This window comes from Eublepharis macularius, chromosome 3, assembly GCF_028583425.1.
Source record: "Eublepharis macularius isolate TG4126 chromosome 3, MPM_Emac_v1.0, whole genome shotgun sequence".
In the NCBI taxonomy this organism is placed as follows: Eukaryota; Metazoa; Chordata; class Lepidosauria; order Squamata; family Eublepharidae; genus Eublepharis; species Eublepharis macularius.
This window is the reverse complement of record NC_072792.1, coordinates 100,462,407-100,478,151: the sequence shown is the minus strand read 5'-3', so window position 1 is coordinate 100,478,151 and position 15,745 is coordinate 100,462,407. Positions and strand designations below refer to the sequence as shown.

Here is a 15,745-nt window from a genome sequence, read left to right as displayed (position 1 = left end):
GAGTAGATGGTCAATACCCCCTACAGACATAGAGGAGACTGGGAGAGAGGCTCGTTTGGTGGAAACCCTGATGGCCTCAACCATAGGCCTGGCAGAACATCTCCGTCTTACAGGCCCGCCTGATGAAGACAAGATCTTGGTGGGCTCGGGTGTCCTCAGACAGAGAGTTCACCAGGTCAGGGCCAGAACTGAAAAGGCCCTGGCCCTGGTTGAGGCCAATTGAGCCTCGCTGGGGTCAGGACCCACCAGTAGGTGCTTACCGGCTGATCTCAGCACCCTCCAGGGAGTATATGGGAAGAGACGGTCCCTCAGGTATGCTGGTCCTAGCCCGTTTAGGGCTTTATAGGTTAATACCAAAACCTTGAACCTGATCCAGAACTCCACAGGAAGCCAGTGTAGCTGCTGCAGAACTGGAGTTACATGTGTCCTGAAAGGCACACCCATCAAGACATGGGCAGCAGCGTTCTAGACCTGCTGTAATTTCTGGGTCAGACTTAAGGGAAGCCCTGCACAGAGTGAGGTACAGTAATCCAATCTGGAGATGACTGTTGCATGGATCACTGTTTCCAGGTTACGGGTGAAAGACAGGGAGCAAGATGCCTGGCCTGCCAAAGATGGAAAAAAGCAGACCGGGCAACTGCTGCAACCTGGTCCTCCATTGATAAAGAGGAGTCCAGTATCATGCCAAGACTTCTGACCAGCAAAACAGGCACAAGTAGTGCATCATCGAAGGCCGGAAGCTGGATCCCCCCCCCCCACAACGTCCCATGATCTAAGTACAGGACCTCCGTCTTCGTGGGATTTAACTTCAGTCTGCTCTGCTTCACCCAACCAGACACGGCATCCAAAGCTCTAATCAGAGCTTCTGGAGCCGAGCCAGGCCATCCGTCCAACAACAGATACAACTGGGTGTCATCAGCGTACTGGTGGCAACCCAGTCCGAAACTCCATGCCAGATGGGTGAGGGGGCACATATACAGATTGAACAACAATGGAGAGAGAATTGCCCCCTGGGGGATGCCGCATACCAATGGTTGGCGTGCAGACACCCTTTCCCCTAGAGCCACCCTCTGTCCCTGACCGTGGAGAAAAGAGACAAGCCACTTTAAGACAGTCCCTCATATCCCCACATCGGCAAGGTGGTGGGTCAACAATTCATAGTCAACCGTGTCGAACGCTGCCGAAAGATCCAATAACATCAGCAGCACCGACCCGCCTCAGTCCAGATGCCTACGGAGATCATCTGTGAGGGCAACCAACACTGTCTCAGTCCCATGGCCCGGGCAGAAGCCAGACTGGAATGGGTCCAGGACCGATGCATCTTCCAAGAAAGCCTGCAGCTGCTCCACTACCACCCATTCAATCACCTTACCCAGAAACGGGAGGTTAGAGACCCTGTATGTATAAATATTTTATAGGGAACTTCTATGTATAGGTGATTTTGTAGGCTGTTAATGAACATTAGTCCCATGAAGCTTAAGATGACAAAACTGGATCCTATCTTGTTGTGGGGAAAAAGGTCTGCCAATAGACGTTGGCTCGTAAGAAGAATTAATCAACAGCATATAGAGCAGTTTTAAATTTAAATGCAAGATATATTTTTTTAAAAACCCAACACAAAAATTATTCAATTTCTCATTTCAATAGCACCTATACAGTTTTGGAAGAGCTTTAGCAACAAAATTAATTATTCACATATTCAGGGGTCGCAAGCACATCTTTGAACCGTCAATTTAAGTTAGTAGCAATAAAAATAAGAATTGTGCCATTCAGACATTCAGAGGCTTGAACTAAAAACCTTTCTTTCTGTTCCTTTATTTAGACTTAGCTCTCCATGTGAATCAAGAATACTAGCACTGCAGCATTTACCCAAAGATATGTCATGCTGAGTAATCCTGTGAGATTTAAGAAAGATCAAGCACTTGTGTGTCTGTTCCTATGAACATCAGCTTTGCCAAACAAACAAAGCAGAGTAAAAGGTAGGTCTCTTTTGAGAAGATTACATTCCTTCACTTGAACCTCACAGACCCAAAGCATTCATGCAGTGAGTATCTAAGTGTCAAACTAGGCATGACAGGCAAGTTCTGGGATTAGGATCTTCACTGTTATCTCTTCCCCAGCTTAAATCCCCTCTCTGAAGCTGCACCTGTGCCTGTCTCTCCCTCCTGCACTCCATGCAGCTTTGGATGAGTTATTTAAATAATGAGTGGGCATAGGAGGAAAGCATTTACAACCCCACAGCTCTTCCCTGATCTTCAAAACAATTGCCTGGGTTGCTAATTAGCCTTTTTTAAAACAAAAATCACAGACAACTCTAATCACAGGTCTAATTTGATGTACAGTTCACAACTATTTAAAAATGCAGCTCTGTGGAAGCTACTCCAAACTGTATATAAATTCAGGTCTTAGCGAAGAGTCAAAATGAATAAATATCTTCAGCATGTAGCATAACTGAAAGGTTTAATGGAAGATGAACATAGTAATAGTAGCAGGTGGGGAAAAGCAGTACTGCCTATTTGAAGCCACAGCAAAGTTGCAGGAAAAACATTCTCCTCCACCCACCCAATGACGCCCCACTGCAATTTGTTCCCTTCCTTCACTGCATTGCAGAGAAGAGGTAGCTACTGGTGCTTTAGTACACAAATTGACCACAACTATATATTTCCAAGCTCGACTACTACTTAATAGGAATATGGGAAACTGTATGGGATGAAATAGTCTACTTCTATTATCCTATTTTTTAAAAACTTGCCATGATGAAGATAGTGGTGGTTTTACCTTTATATTCCTGATATTCCACAATGGCTTGTCTGGGCTAAAGTATCAAATGTTACTCCTTTTAGGAATGTTCTTCAGCCCACAAAAATGTCATCAGAAATTATTCTCTGTGGTTTCAGCATTACCTAGACCATGCTGCGATGAGCAAGTCTGAATATTGAGAAAAATTATATTTTAAAAGTACAATGAGTTCAGACAGCTCTTACCTTTCACAAGGACTTTTGGAACTTTTGTGTGACTGGCGCAGAAGGCACTGTACAGCTTGAAACGGTCAGCATAGTAGAGAAAGGACCCACCCAAAGAAAACAATACTTTCTAGGATCAAGAAAATATAAATAGAATATTAGCTTCCCCTTTGAAAAACTGAATAAATTAACAATTTAACCACCACAGTAAAAGCCCAGAAGAAATATTGTTTCTCCATTTCAAGATCACAAGTTCAGGAAAAGGGAAACTTTCGAATTTAGAATATATCATCTTGACAGTCAATCAAATCCACTAGGAAATCACAAGTTCTAGTATTAAGTGTGTGAGGGAGATCATTTAACACAGATTAGCTCTACTTAGCACAAGTCTTATAAACACTGTGACTAAAAGAACCATTTAAAAGAAAAGCTTTTACTTGTTTAAAAGACCATTTTAACCATGAATTCACATAACCCCCTCCCTCATTTTGCTATCTTAACATGAACCCTTCTGATAACTGATGAAAGAATTTTGGCCTTATTCATAACTTTTTCTGGGGATAAGTGGCCCTTTCCATTTCTGCAGGAGAGATTAGCATCAAGCAGAATTAGTTTTGCCTTCAAGAATTAAAGGACTGGTGGGAAAAACCACAAGCCATTTTCTGTCATATGCAGAGAGTAGTATGAATACAGACAGATTGAATTTATTATTTATTTAACACACACACCTAGAGGAAACGCACCATGGGGATCATTTACCACAAATCTTGTCACTGAAGTTAAACAAAAAAATTTTTAAAGTTAAAAATACTAGGAAGAGTAATTTGCATATAAATGGTAACCACAATGATTTATAGGACATGCATAAATTATCATATGGTAACACTATTGCATAATGAAATACTTAATCTATTCAGCATTACTGACAATGGTTCTTTAGTATTTACCTTTACTGTTATTTGTTTAAAAGCCTTTAAAATTATATATAATACCTGAAAAAAATGAAAAAACCCAGAGAAATCTAACAAGCTAGCAACTTTTATACATGCTTTTTTCATCAAGGGATGAGTAAGTACAGTTAATTGTTCCAAATTATTTTTTCCAATGATTTTCCAGGAAATCGTGTACTTTAAACTTGTTTGAACGATGGTCTTATGCAATGATACTTCTGTTGCTAGCTCTTCCTAAACATAACTACAAGTGAGGAATTGGATGTGTAATAATTGCATATAACCTCAAATAGCTTTGCTGATACTGGAATTACCTATGTATCAAAATTGCATTCCTTTTAAAAGCAATAAAGTGTGTTATTTTCTTTAACTGAAAGATCATCCAACATCCTGCTAAGCAAATGATTTGCAATATCAGTGGGGGGTATCAAACTGGTTTGAAAAAAGTTCTTCAGACAATTATTCTGGTTTAGTTTCATTTAACATTAGTACATTGATTACAGCTCTTCGGCAAGACCACGAAGGCTTACTTTAAATTGGTCAACTTTTTCAAGTTTTTCAAGGTCAGGGATCAGCCTCACTCCATCTTCAAGGGTTTTCAGGAACTCTACTTGAAATGCTACCATTTCAGTCAAATTTCCAAAAAGAACATCAAGCTGGTAAGAAAGAAACATTTTAAAATTGAGTTTGTCATCATTCTTCCCATATTTTGTTATACAAAGTATCAAAATATTGTCGAAGGCTTTCCAACATCCTGCTAAGCAAATGATTTGCAATATCAGTGGGAGGTATCAAACTGGTTTTTGGTGCTACACCTCTGAAGATGCCAGCCACAACTGCTGGCGAAACGTCAGGAACTACAATGCCAAGACCACGGCAAGACAGCCCGGAAAACCCCCAACAACTATCAAAATATTATCCATAATTATTTGCACTCAACAGAGTTTTATTCTATTTGACAATCAGTCCATAAATGCTTAGAAGCCTTAGCAGGCACTACCAATCACCAGCTTGGGAACAACATCAACAAACATTCCTGAACAATATAAAGGTTGAGGAAGAAGCCATACCTCTTCCTGAGTGAGGAAAGTTTCCTTTTGTAGAGGTTTCAGATATCTCTCCATTAAACAATTTAAGTCCTGAAAATGAAAAACTATTATACATGCTGTATTTTCAACTAGGTTTATAGAAACTACACATTACAAACTATTTCAAAGTATTTCTGATTACTAGACATGGGGTAAGGTATTGACAACATGATGTGTTTAGGCTAGACATGGGCACGAACCGAAAAAAATGAACCAGGAAGTTCGAGGTTCGTACAGTTTCATGAACCACGAACTTTCACTAACTTGCCCCAGTTCCCGAACCGGTTCATGTGGTTAATGAAAACATCAATTCCGGGGCAGCAGAAGGTCTGCAGAATAGGGGTGTGAGCTTCCGGTTTCCCCCTTTTAAATGCCAGCCACTTTTCAGCTGATGGGAGGGGAATCCCCATCAGCTGAAAAAAGCTGCCGGTTGTTCTGCTTCCCATGTTTGCAGAAGTTTGCTTATTCCCTGCTGGCTTTAAAAGCCAAGAAAGGGCTAAATGGCTGTTTTTCCCTTCCTCCTTTGGGGTAGGCACACATTCTCTCCTTTTTTTTCCCACAGGCAAAAAAGTGTACCAACACTGTAACATTGTAGCATTGCAATATTGTAACATTACTGCACTTTCCTCCTGGCTTTAAAAGCCAGGAAAGGATTAAATAGCTGCTTTTTCCTCCCTCCAAGGCATGTTTCAGGCTTTGCAAAGAGAAAAAAAAACAAGCATTTTGCACAGCCCTTTGGAAACAGTGGCAGGGAAGCCTTGGAGGGAGGCTGAAAAGTGGCCGGGTACACACCTCTACTGCAGAAAGCTCATCTCGGCTGCCTAAGAAACTGATTGATTGGAGCCAGGTTATCTGCAGTGATGAACCGAAAACAAACCAAATGAACCAGCCTAAAGTTCATCCTGGTTTGTCAGAAATGGTCTCTGATGAACCGCTGGTTCGCGAACCACGAACTGGTCAGGTTCGTGATGAATTTTGGTTCATATTTCAGTTCATGCTCATCTCTAGTTTAGACTACCGGGCCTGATGCTTCAGCTGGCCATTATCTTTCTGCTACACAGAGCATTGGTTTGACTCAGTACTCCTTACATTTATATTCATTAAAAAAACCAATAATGTATTTTGAGTGATATGCCACTTAAAATAACATTTCATAAAGCAGTGTGTATCTTCATTTCCTATACTGTACCTAATTTCCAGAGCAATGATACTTGAAGCAACCTCCATGTTGTATATAATATGGCAAATACAACCCTAATGTCTATTGGGTGCATGGAAACACATTGCAAATTTTGAACATGGACTTAAAATTCTGACTTATTAATTGTTTCAAAAGTACATGCAAGGTTTTTATCTTGGATAAGTAAGCTACAGAAAAGAGATTGCATTTAATCAATAAATTAATTAAACATTTAAGCCCCACCTTTCCTTTTAGATCAAGGCAGTTTACAAAATAAAACCAAACAGAATACCCCTCCCCTGAATACCTCCCTCTCCCAAAAGATGTAAATCTCATGCAAATATAAATATTAAATTGAAACTAATATCACTATGGCAATCTTCTCTCAATCTAAATATGAACACGGCCTCAGAGTGCAGATCAAAAAGACCTCATAATGGGGCCATACAGAAATAGAGGAGATTTTTTTCTATAAATGTGGGAGAACCCCTAGGTTTTCATAAAAATCTTAAGTGGAAAAAAATCTTTCTACCTAAACCAACCACCCAACTAAGATCTTGTGATATCATTACTAATGGACATTAAAAAAATAATTATGTGAGCAGAGGGAGACAAAGTAGTGGTAGGAGGGTTGGATGGGAAAGAAGATGACATGTCAATAGAAGAAGGATTGGAGAAGGTGAGAGCTATGCTGATGGAGGAAGAATGTAGTGAAGTAGGTAGCAGGGGTGAAATTGGAGAAGAGGAGGAAGAGGAGGAGGAGGAGAAAGTGGGGTGAGGTGGTGGAAGAATGAGGAGTCAGCAGGGGCTATATTAAGACGAAAACAAAAGCAGGCTTGGAGCAGAAAGCATGCAGGATGTGCTTTTCTCTCCAAGTCTCCATCCTCTGCCACCACCATGACCTACCTTAGAGTGCTTTGTAATGATTTTCAAAAAGCTAATTTACATGTTAGTTATTGCCTGTGATTGCTATATGTCAGGCCATATTATTTTAAATGATTTTCATAAGAACATTTGTGAACAATCAATTTGGTATCTGGGACTTTGTAATAGTGTTTTTCTATTTTGTGAACTGTATACTAGATGTCTTTTGTATTTGTCTTATTAGTCTGGTTTATCATGTAATTTTTATTGTAAGCTGTTGTGAAACCGGAGAAAAGGCAAGCTAGAATCTTTTAATAAAGAACTCCCTATGCCTTCCCTGTGCTTGTAATCCACATGGCACACTAGTACTGCTACCACTTACATCATCAAAATGAGTCAAGTTTTTGCATTTCAACATGGTATAGTCCTGAAGTAACCAATGGTAGTATTCAAACTCTCAGTTTTTAAAAACAGATCCCATAGGTAATGGCATTTAAATGGTACACCCAATATATGGGTCATTTGCAACCATGGCTTCTGTAAATTAGCCCCAGCATGTGAAATATACGAAACAAGAGGAGGATGTGCAAGGACTTGGAGGGGAAATCTCATTTCCTCCTCCCCTACTATTTCTTCTTTGCCTTCCCTGAAACCCCCAACAGCCTATCCCCTTTTCCTGCTTCCTTCTCTCCTTCCTACTCAACAACCAATCTATCTTTATCTGCTCTCTTATCTTAAGGTTCCCTCCCCTTGATAGCCTCTCCCTGGAAAAAAACTCTCCACATTTTCAGCTGCATGGTGATGCACCTGCAAGGACTTGTGGGGGGGACACCTCACTTTCCTCTGAATCTCCTTTCCCACATTATTTCCTGTTTTTCTCCTCATGGCAGTCCCCGTATCACCTTTCCTTGCTAACTTTTCTACTTCCCACCCAGCCATCCACCTTTTTATCTGCTCCCTTCCTCCTTCAGCTACATTTATTTACTTTATGTATATTTTAACCTTTTCACAGTGGGGACCCAAATCGTCTTACAGCATCCTCTCCCCTCCATTTTATTCTCACAAAAACCCTGGGATGAGATTAGACTGAGAGTACGTAACTGGCCCAATGTCACTCAGTGAGCTTCCATGGCAAAATGGGGAATTGAACTTGGGTCTCCTAGATCCTAGTCTGAAACTCAAACCACCCTGGCTTTCATTATATGGCTGCTGTTGAACAGTAGCAAGCCTCTTGGCTTGGGTGAGTCCTGCAAGTCTGGTGGTTGTCACTCACTTTGTTACTACTGGGTCTGGCCCAATGACTCCTCCCTCAAAGGCTGAAACTGTCAGGTTCAGAATGCTTCCCTGTATGTTGTAACCAAAGAGACTCCATTTTAATTCTTTTAGTGTTCTGAGTGCTTTCTTCACAGGTGCCAAGATGTTCCCTAGCAGCTATCTCACAGAAGAGGAATGTTTTGACTACAGCTTTTCCAGCCTTGGGAAACTTTCACTTTCTCAGCTTCAAAGGGATTGTTTTGAGAACTATGGGGGGAGGTTGGGCCTGCTGGGTCTTGATACTTTGTACCTTATTTTTTGCCTCTCATTCGTAACAATACACGTGTACCAACCCAGATATTGCATCTGGGCCCGTGGACTATAATGGTTGCCTTTTTCAGTAAATCTTTTGAAAACAACAGACTCTTGTCTGATTGCAGAAGGTAGTCTGGATACAACTATTATTTAGCCACAGTTCTGACAGAAACAGCCCTGAAGAGGGCTCTGCCACTCCCCTCCCCCTGCCTTTACAGATTTACATATCCACAGATTTGGCCATGTTAGAATTAGATATATTGATAATAGTATACTATTACTCCCCAAAGCAGTTCACCTTGACGTAGGTGCGTTCTGTTTCAAGGAGTTCACAAATAACCTTGCGCAGTTTATCAGCATCAGTTAGCTGTTTTGCGGCTTGCTGAGGGCCAGTAAATTCCTGAGGGCTGACATTCAAGTCGGATGGATTCATCTCATGAAGACGACGACAAAAAGCAGCAACTTGTTCTGTACTCTTTAAAATTAAGAAAATACACAGCTTATTATTACCACCCAAACTGGCAAACTGAGCCATAAGCAAAGAACTTCAAATTGCTGTGTTGTTCTAAAGAAAATGTAAATGCACCATCAACTTAAGAGGAAAATAACTAGTTATAAATTCAATAAATGACTGATTTCTAGGGAAATATGCAATACAATAAAAACAGCAATTAATTGCATTAAAAGTGCAATACTGAAACCTACTTTGTCAGTAAATAGTTGTTTACTGTGAGGTTTACTGACTGCTGTATCAGCATAACATCATATGAAGCTGGGCCAGCAGTGCAGAGACATCATTTTGTGTGAATGACAGGTAAGATTGTTACCAGGGAACAAATACAAAATGCTCAGGATGTGCCTTTTATTAAAAGAATAAGTTTTGCTAGTATCATATATCTAGCTCGTTTGTTATTTTGACACCTGAGAGGAAGTAGGTAGAGGAAGTAGGGAAGTAGGATGATGAGCACTGGCCTATGTCATTACATGTAAGATATAAGTTGTTGGGGAGTGAGCTGAACAGGAAGCTGCTGAATTGGAATTCATATGTAAATTTGACTCAGTCAGACTTGGATTGAATAGAGACTATGAATGGTTATCTCATTATCAGAAGTAACTAATTTCATTATCAGAAGCAAACTGATCCCATTATCAGAAGCTACTGATTGCATCTACTCCCCCCTCCCCTCACCACCTATATATATCTTACCAGTTTCTTCATAACCTCCATGCATCTGATGAAGAGAACTGTGGTTCTCGAAAACTTATGCTACAGTAAAGTTGGTTAGTCTTAAAGGTGCTACTGGACTCTTTTCTATTTTGGAGAGTGAGTCTGAACAATTCTTTTGGAGACCATCAGTTGCTTCTTCCTGTGGTACTGGCAGTTACACTCTTTTAATCTCCCTGTTTCGGACCCTGTTACTTTAATTGCCAATTAAGAAAACCTGAACTTGTTTTCACTAAACCACAGTTCAACAGAGGTTTTCAACTCTTGTCTGAACTGAAATAAACAGAACGCAAGTTCTCTGTGCTTAGATTACATTTATACCATTTCACTGCAATGTGTAGATCTGAACTCTGGAAATGCACTTTGTACACTGTAAAGCTAATTGTCAGGACACATTTTCAAATATTGCAAATTAAATCCCTATTATTTTGCATATATCTATGTATTAATACATAATATATGGATATTACTTCCTATATGACATGCAATCAGAGTTCTGTATTTCAAGCTCCCAGAAGCGTTTTAAACTTTATCTTCATATATATTGGGCCCAATTTAAGTCAGAATTTGAGCATGTGGAGAGGGGAATTGTGTCTTCTCTCTGGACTATTTTTCCCATTGCTGCAGAGCCGTTTCAAGTTAGGAAAATGGTCCACAGGGAAGACATAAAACACTCCTCCCTATGTATTGTGGTCCCAACCTGAATTTTAGCTTCATATGCCCAAAAATTAAGTTAAAAAAATTACTAGTAGCTTGGAATACAGAACTCCCAGTGCACATATGGTAAGGCTCTGAAAGATATGACTCTTATTTATACACACTTTTTATTCAGGCCTTCAATTTAGCTGTAAAGTCTGCACATGTCTAGAAAAATAAAAAGTTGGGCCAAAACATGCTCCCACAATCTACAAAATCGCCACGACAAATAATTTATACAGATCTTAGCTTCACTATGTTGATATGAATATATATGTGTTTAAAGTCATGCATTCAAAGCAAAGTGGTGCAATTTAAAGAAGTCTGGCACTTAAGACAGACACAAAGAGGAGGCCAGGATGGCTTCCATGTGAAGATGAGATTTTGTGGTTTTCCCATTGTTGGTGTGGCTGTAGATAAAACTTAGTAACAGAGCAACAGATAAAGCTCAGATAAAGCTCAGTTTCCACATGGCAGGTTTCTCTGCAGTTTCCTAGTCTCAATCCCCGCAAAGTGGCACCCCCTCCCTTGGGCCACCAGGGCTTTTGCAATTTTTTAAAATTGGTACTAGTATGTAGTTATATTTATATACCACTATAATGAGCCCCGTGGTGCAGAGTGGTAAGCTGCAGTACTGCAGCCGAAACTCTGTTCACGACCTGAGTTTGATCCTGTCAGAAGCTGGGTTCAGGTAGCCAGCTCAAGGTTGACTCAGCCTCCCATCCTTCCAAGGTTGGTAAAATGAGTACCCAGTTTCCTGGAGGTAAAGTGTAGATGACTGGGGAAGACAATGGCAAACCACCCTGTAAAAAGTCTGCCAAGAAAATGTCATGATGTGACATCCCCCCATGGGTCAGTAATGACTCGGTGCTTGCACAGGGGACTACCTTTACCTTTATGTAGTTATATTTATATACCACTATAACTATAGGTGTAGCAGATTCTCTGAATTCCTTGTTTTCATTTTTAAAAGTCTCTAGTCCTTTCCTTCTGAAGCCTTTTTCTTGTATTTCCACAAGGCAAGGGACTTGAGATTTCCTTTTTTTTTAAAGAAAAGCTGAAAATTCAGTGGACTTGCTATGCCTATTGTTACAATGGTATATCAGCGGCACTCCAGTGCTGATTTTTTTTTAAGGGGGTGGAAATGGATGCAGTGGGGACAGGGCCAGAGAAAATAGATTTCATGTGGGCCGGAAAATCTTAATTTTCCCACCCACACTGCAGCCATCTAGGCTTTATTGCTATCTTTTCCAAACCTTCAAAGCAAAACTGGTTTGAAAAAGATCAGAGGAAACCTGGAGGAACCCCTGGAAGCACACAAAAGCACCTCAGTGCTGTGAGAAGGAGGAAAAAAGCCCACTCCCCAAAGCTCAGAACAGATAACTCATAAGGAAACAGTGCAGATTAGGCAGGGTTTGGAGCTGAAAGTGCCCACAAAGCCAAAGAAACACTGCTGGCCAGCTGATCAGGGACTTGAACCTAGTACAAGTGTTTGGCAGCCCCCACCACCACTATGGGGGGCCTGTCACAAGTCTCTCAACAGAGATCACACAGAGATGCCAGTACACATAGCTCCTGTAACTATGCAATAGTGGTGGCCCAAGAAGAGATGAACAAGACAGTGCAAATTGCAATGACCTTTTCCTCATGAATGGAAAGAAGCCCATTACACGTTGTTCTTAAAATGATCTAAAGTCATAGAATTTACACCTGAAAAACTACAAATTCACCAACTTCTCTGTGCAACCTTCTCTACATTCAGAAGCACCTTTTCTTTAGATGCCTTCTTTAAATTTAACAGAGAATGATACACATACCTTTCACACATTTAAGATTTACAAAATGTAAATTCCAAGTCTACAGGATTTTTAAAAAATTCACAGGATAAAAACTTCAATAGAGTACATTTTCACACCTAGTTAATCATATCTCTTAAGCAAAAGACAGCAAAATAATTAATCTACTAATGTTTGTATCTATTTTTGCTTGAAAACTTACAGACAAGTGTATGTTAACTGAAAGATAAGTAATAAGTGTTTGGGATAGTATTATCCAAATCTTCTCTAACACTGGTGCCCACACTCCTGTGCTTAGAGAGTTGTGTTCACCAATGGACCAGTAATAGAAAGACCCTTTTCCTTTTCATTAATGAAACAAAATTATGCTATCCAAAAAGCCTGTATTTCATTTGACTATAAGAACACTGAAAGTAAAATCTCACTAATTATTTAATGTGCTTTCAGTTGGCTAAGCAAACTTCACACAAATCTCACTCTTTAAGTAACTCCTAGTGACACAGAACATTGCACATTCAAGCCAAAAACTAAAAACCACTCCATATATCAATTATTGCTGAAAAGTGAAATGCAACTTTCTTCCATTATTGCACTATATAGTCAATCTCACCATACAAAGCATTTGCCAATGAGAGTCAGATGCTGTCTCAGTGCTTGCATTTCTGGATTTATGTTTAGCTATTCTAAAGTACTGATATCATCAAAATAATGTTACACTAATAATTCCATTACTTTCCATTTTCAGAACCACTCCCCTCCACACACACATACACTAAAATCCAGATTCCTTGACTTATTTAACCACAGAAAAATCCTTTCTCAGTCAAAGTCCAAGTATTTCATGTTGTTGGATACCTTCATGCACATCAGTAAGAATAGATAGCTACCAAATTTCTCTTGTATTCCTCTTCAGACCACACACACACACTCAATAGAATCAAGAAGGATGGAATTCTCAGATGTACGCTGCAGAGTCAGTTCTTAATTCTTTCAAGGAGCTTTTTGCAAAAGAACTCAAGCGAGGACAGCTTAAACTTGAAAGGAAGAAGCAAAATCCCCAGTGGAAAACAAATGTCTCTTGCCTGTAGCTGGGGGAAAGCTGATTGGCTGCAATCTGTACTGTATGAGAATATTAAAATGTCAAGAAATAAAGGAGCTTGCCAATTATAAAATCTTTGAAAACCAACAGCTTTGGGGAAAATCAAGAAAGTTGTCTTCCTTTTATACAAAAATATCACTCATAAGTGGAGTGAGGGCATATATCTGAATATATTTAAACTACCAGTAAAAATAAATTTAAAATGTAGAAGTAAAATACTTGGATAATTGAAACATATGTACAAAAATTATTACTCTGTGCAACATCAAACATGCCATAAGATAATTAGCTGCAATTTCATGAGGCAGCTGCCCTAATTTAGAGGGAAGGAAACGGATGTCCAGTAGTGCTTCTGCTTAGCTGGTTTTTTCTAAACTGGACATCTGTTACCAAAAGTTCTTTCTATCTGCTTAATCTAATTCCACTGGGGGGGGAGAGATATGTTAAGAAAGAAAGAAAGAAAGAAAGAAAGAAAGAAAGAAAGAAAGAAAGAAAGAAAGAAAGAAAGAAAGAAAGAAAGAAAGAAAGAAAGAAAGAAAGAAAGAAAGAAAGAAAGAAAGAAAGAAAGAAAAAGACTCACACATTCCAAGCAAATTAATTCACCTGTCAATTTGGGAACTTTGGGGACAGTGTCCTATATAATGGCATACAATGAACCCAGACTAGGTAGGATGACCTCAAGTTCTTATTCAAAATGTTTTTCAAAAGGAATCTAAACAGAAGACAGTGAAAAAATGATGAAGCAGACAGGAGGCAAGAAAGACAAGCAACATATTTCATTCCTTGAAATCCTTCTTCCATCCTATCCCTTTCTGCAAATGAAAATTCAGATTACATGGAAGGAGAGTCTCTCTACATGTCACTGGGGCTTTGGTAGCATATTGGATCTTTCTGTACTCTATATACACAGATGAATTTCTGCTCCCCATGGTTCTCTTGCCAGCCCCAGAGGCAAGGGGGGGGGGTTCACTGGGAGAATGCCCATCTAAAGTGGATATATGGCACCCCAGAAGCAGATGAAAGAGTTTTGGTGTCCATATCCCCTGTTCCACAGGAGGATACGTATACTGTGGTCAGTTTGGGAGGCCTTTCCTCCATAGCTTAAATGTAGCCTTCTTTGATACACCATCCAACTTTGTTCCTGTCAGTAAGTCTAAAAAGCATCATTTCTAAAGGGAGAACTACTCCAGTCTGCCTACATGTCTGACTGAGCAGGTTTGGGGGGAGAGGAGAGGGTGATTTTCTCTGCACATACTCAGAAGCCAGCTTTGTTTCTAGCTCCGGCACTGAACACTGGTTCTGGGGCTAAGCCTTACAGAGCTCTCATTTTAGTAACATCCTGATGATTTTTATTTTGGCTTATTTGGTTATTATTACCTGTAGGATTTCTGTCCCTTATCATACCTTTACTCTACTGATCCTATTATTAATTTATTCTTTGGCAATTCATGCTGTAAATTGCTTTGAATAGATCCCGGATGGGTCCTTTCTCAAATACCAAAGTGCCCACAGTCTGAAAATGGCTGAAGACCTCCGGTATATAACCTACTGAAGAATCTATCCATTCTATCACCTAGTCACTAGGTCCTAGTGTATAGAATGAAAAATCTGGCACGGTTTTCATCTATTTTAATTTTCTGCAATAGCAAAAAGAATTCCATCAACAACTAGTTCCAGTGGTCTACGTGCCCTTCGCAAATGAGCTATCCCACTCATACACATAGGTTTTCTTTTTAACTGATATCCACACATGGTTCAATTTAGCCAGCACTATTAATTGGTTATAACTTTTTTAAAAGAAATTATGCGCACATGTCATTAGTCTAGCTAATGTGAAAACTGGATGCTTGATTCTTGTTCATAGTGTGATGGGTGGGAATAAAGAGGGTGTGGGAGGTTCCATCCTTTGCTTTGCTTTGCCCAGGGCTGCAGAATAAGTAACCCCACCCCTGGGTTCAGGTCACTACATTTTGAAAGGCTTAGCCAGGCGACTCCTGGAAACTGCTCCTTCCCTACACAGCTGTAATTAGAGAGGGACTAAGCTATCTTCTGAATGCTTCACCCAATACTGATTATTGGGGCAGGGCAGTGTTTTTCAAGGACAACCACATCCCTCTTCAAGTACAGCCAGTGGCAGAGAAGAAGGAAAGAGGCTAAGAAAAGGTGAGAGACAGAGGCTTTTAAAAAGACAAAATCCTTTTCTGGCTTGCTTGAACCTGTGCAGCAGTATGGATTGGGGGTAGGGGAAACAGGATCCTCATCCTATCCTTACATTCATGTCCACAGTCCCCTTTACAGAGGCAGCCACGGTATCT

General features: G+C 40.0%; 1 protein-coding gene across 3 annotated transcripts in view; it reads right to left on the bottom strand.

The window, feature by feature from the left end:
• The window catches only part of TIAM1 (TIAM Rac1 associated GEF 1), a 116,003-nt gene that overhangs the window by 19,228 nt on the left and 81,030 nt on the right, over positions 1-15,745 (bottom strand). For all 3 annotated transcript variants that reach the window (XM_054974621.1, XM_054974619.1, XM_054974622.1), the window contains 4 exons: positions 8,913-9,089; positions 4,984-5,052; positions 4,444-4,569; positions 2,985-3,093 (listed from right to left, as the gene is read on the bottom strand). In XM_054974621.1, coding sequence (XP_054830596.1) covers positions 2,985-3,093; positions 4,444-4,569; positions 4,984-5,052; positions 8,913-9,089 — 481 coding nt within the window. The remainder of the gene's footprint in view (positions 1-2,984; positions 3,094-4,443; positions 4,570-4,983; positions 5,053-8,912; positions 9,090-15,745) is intronic.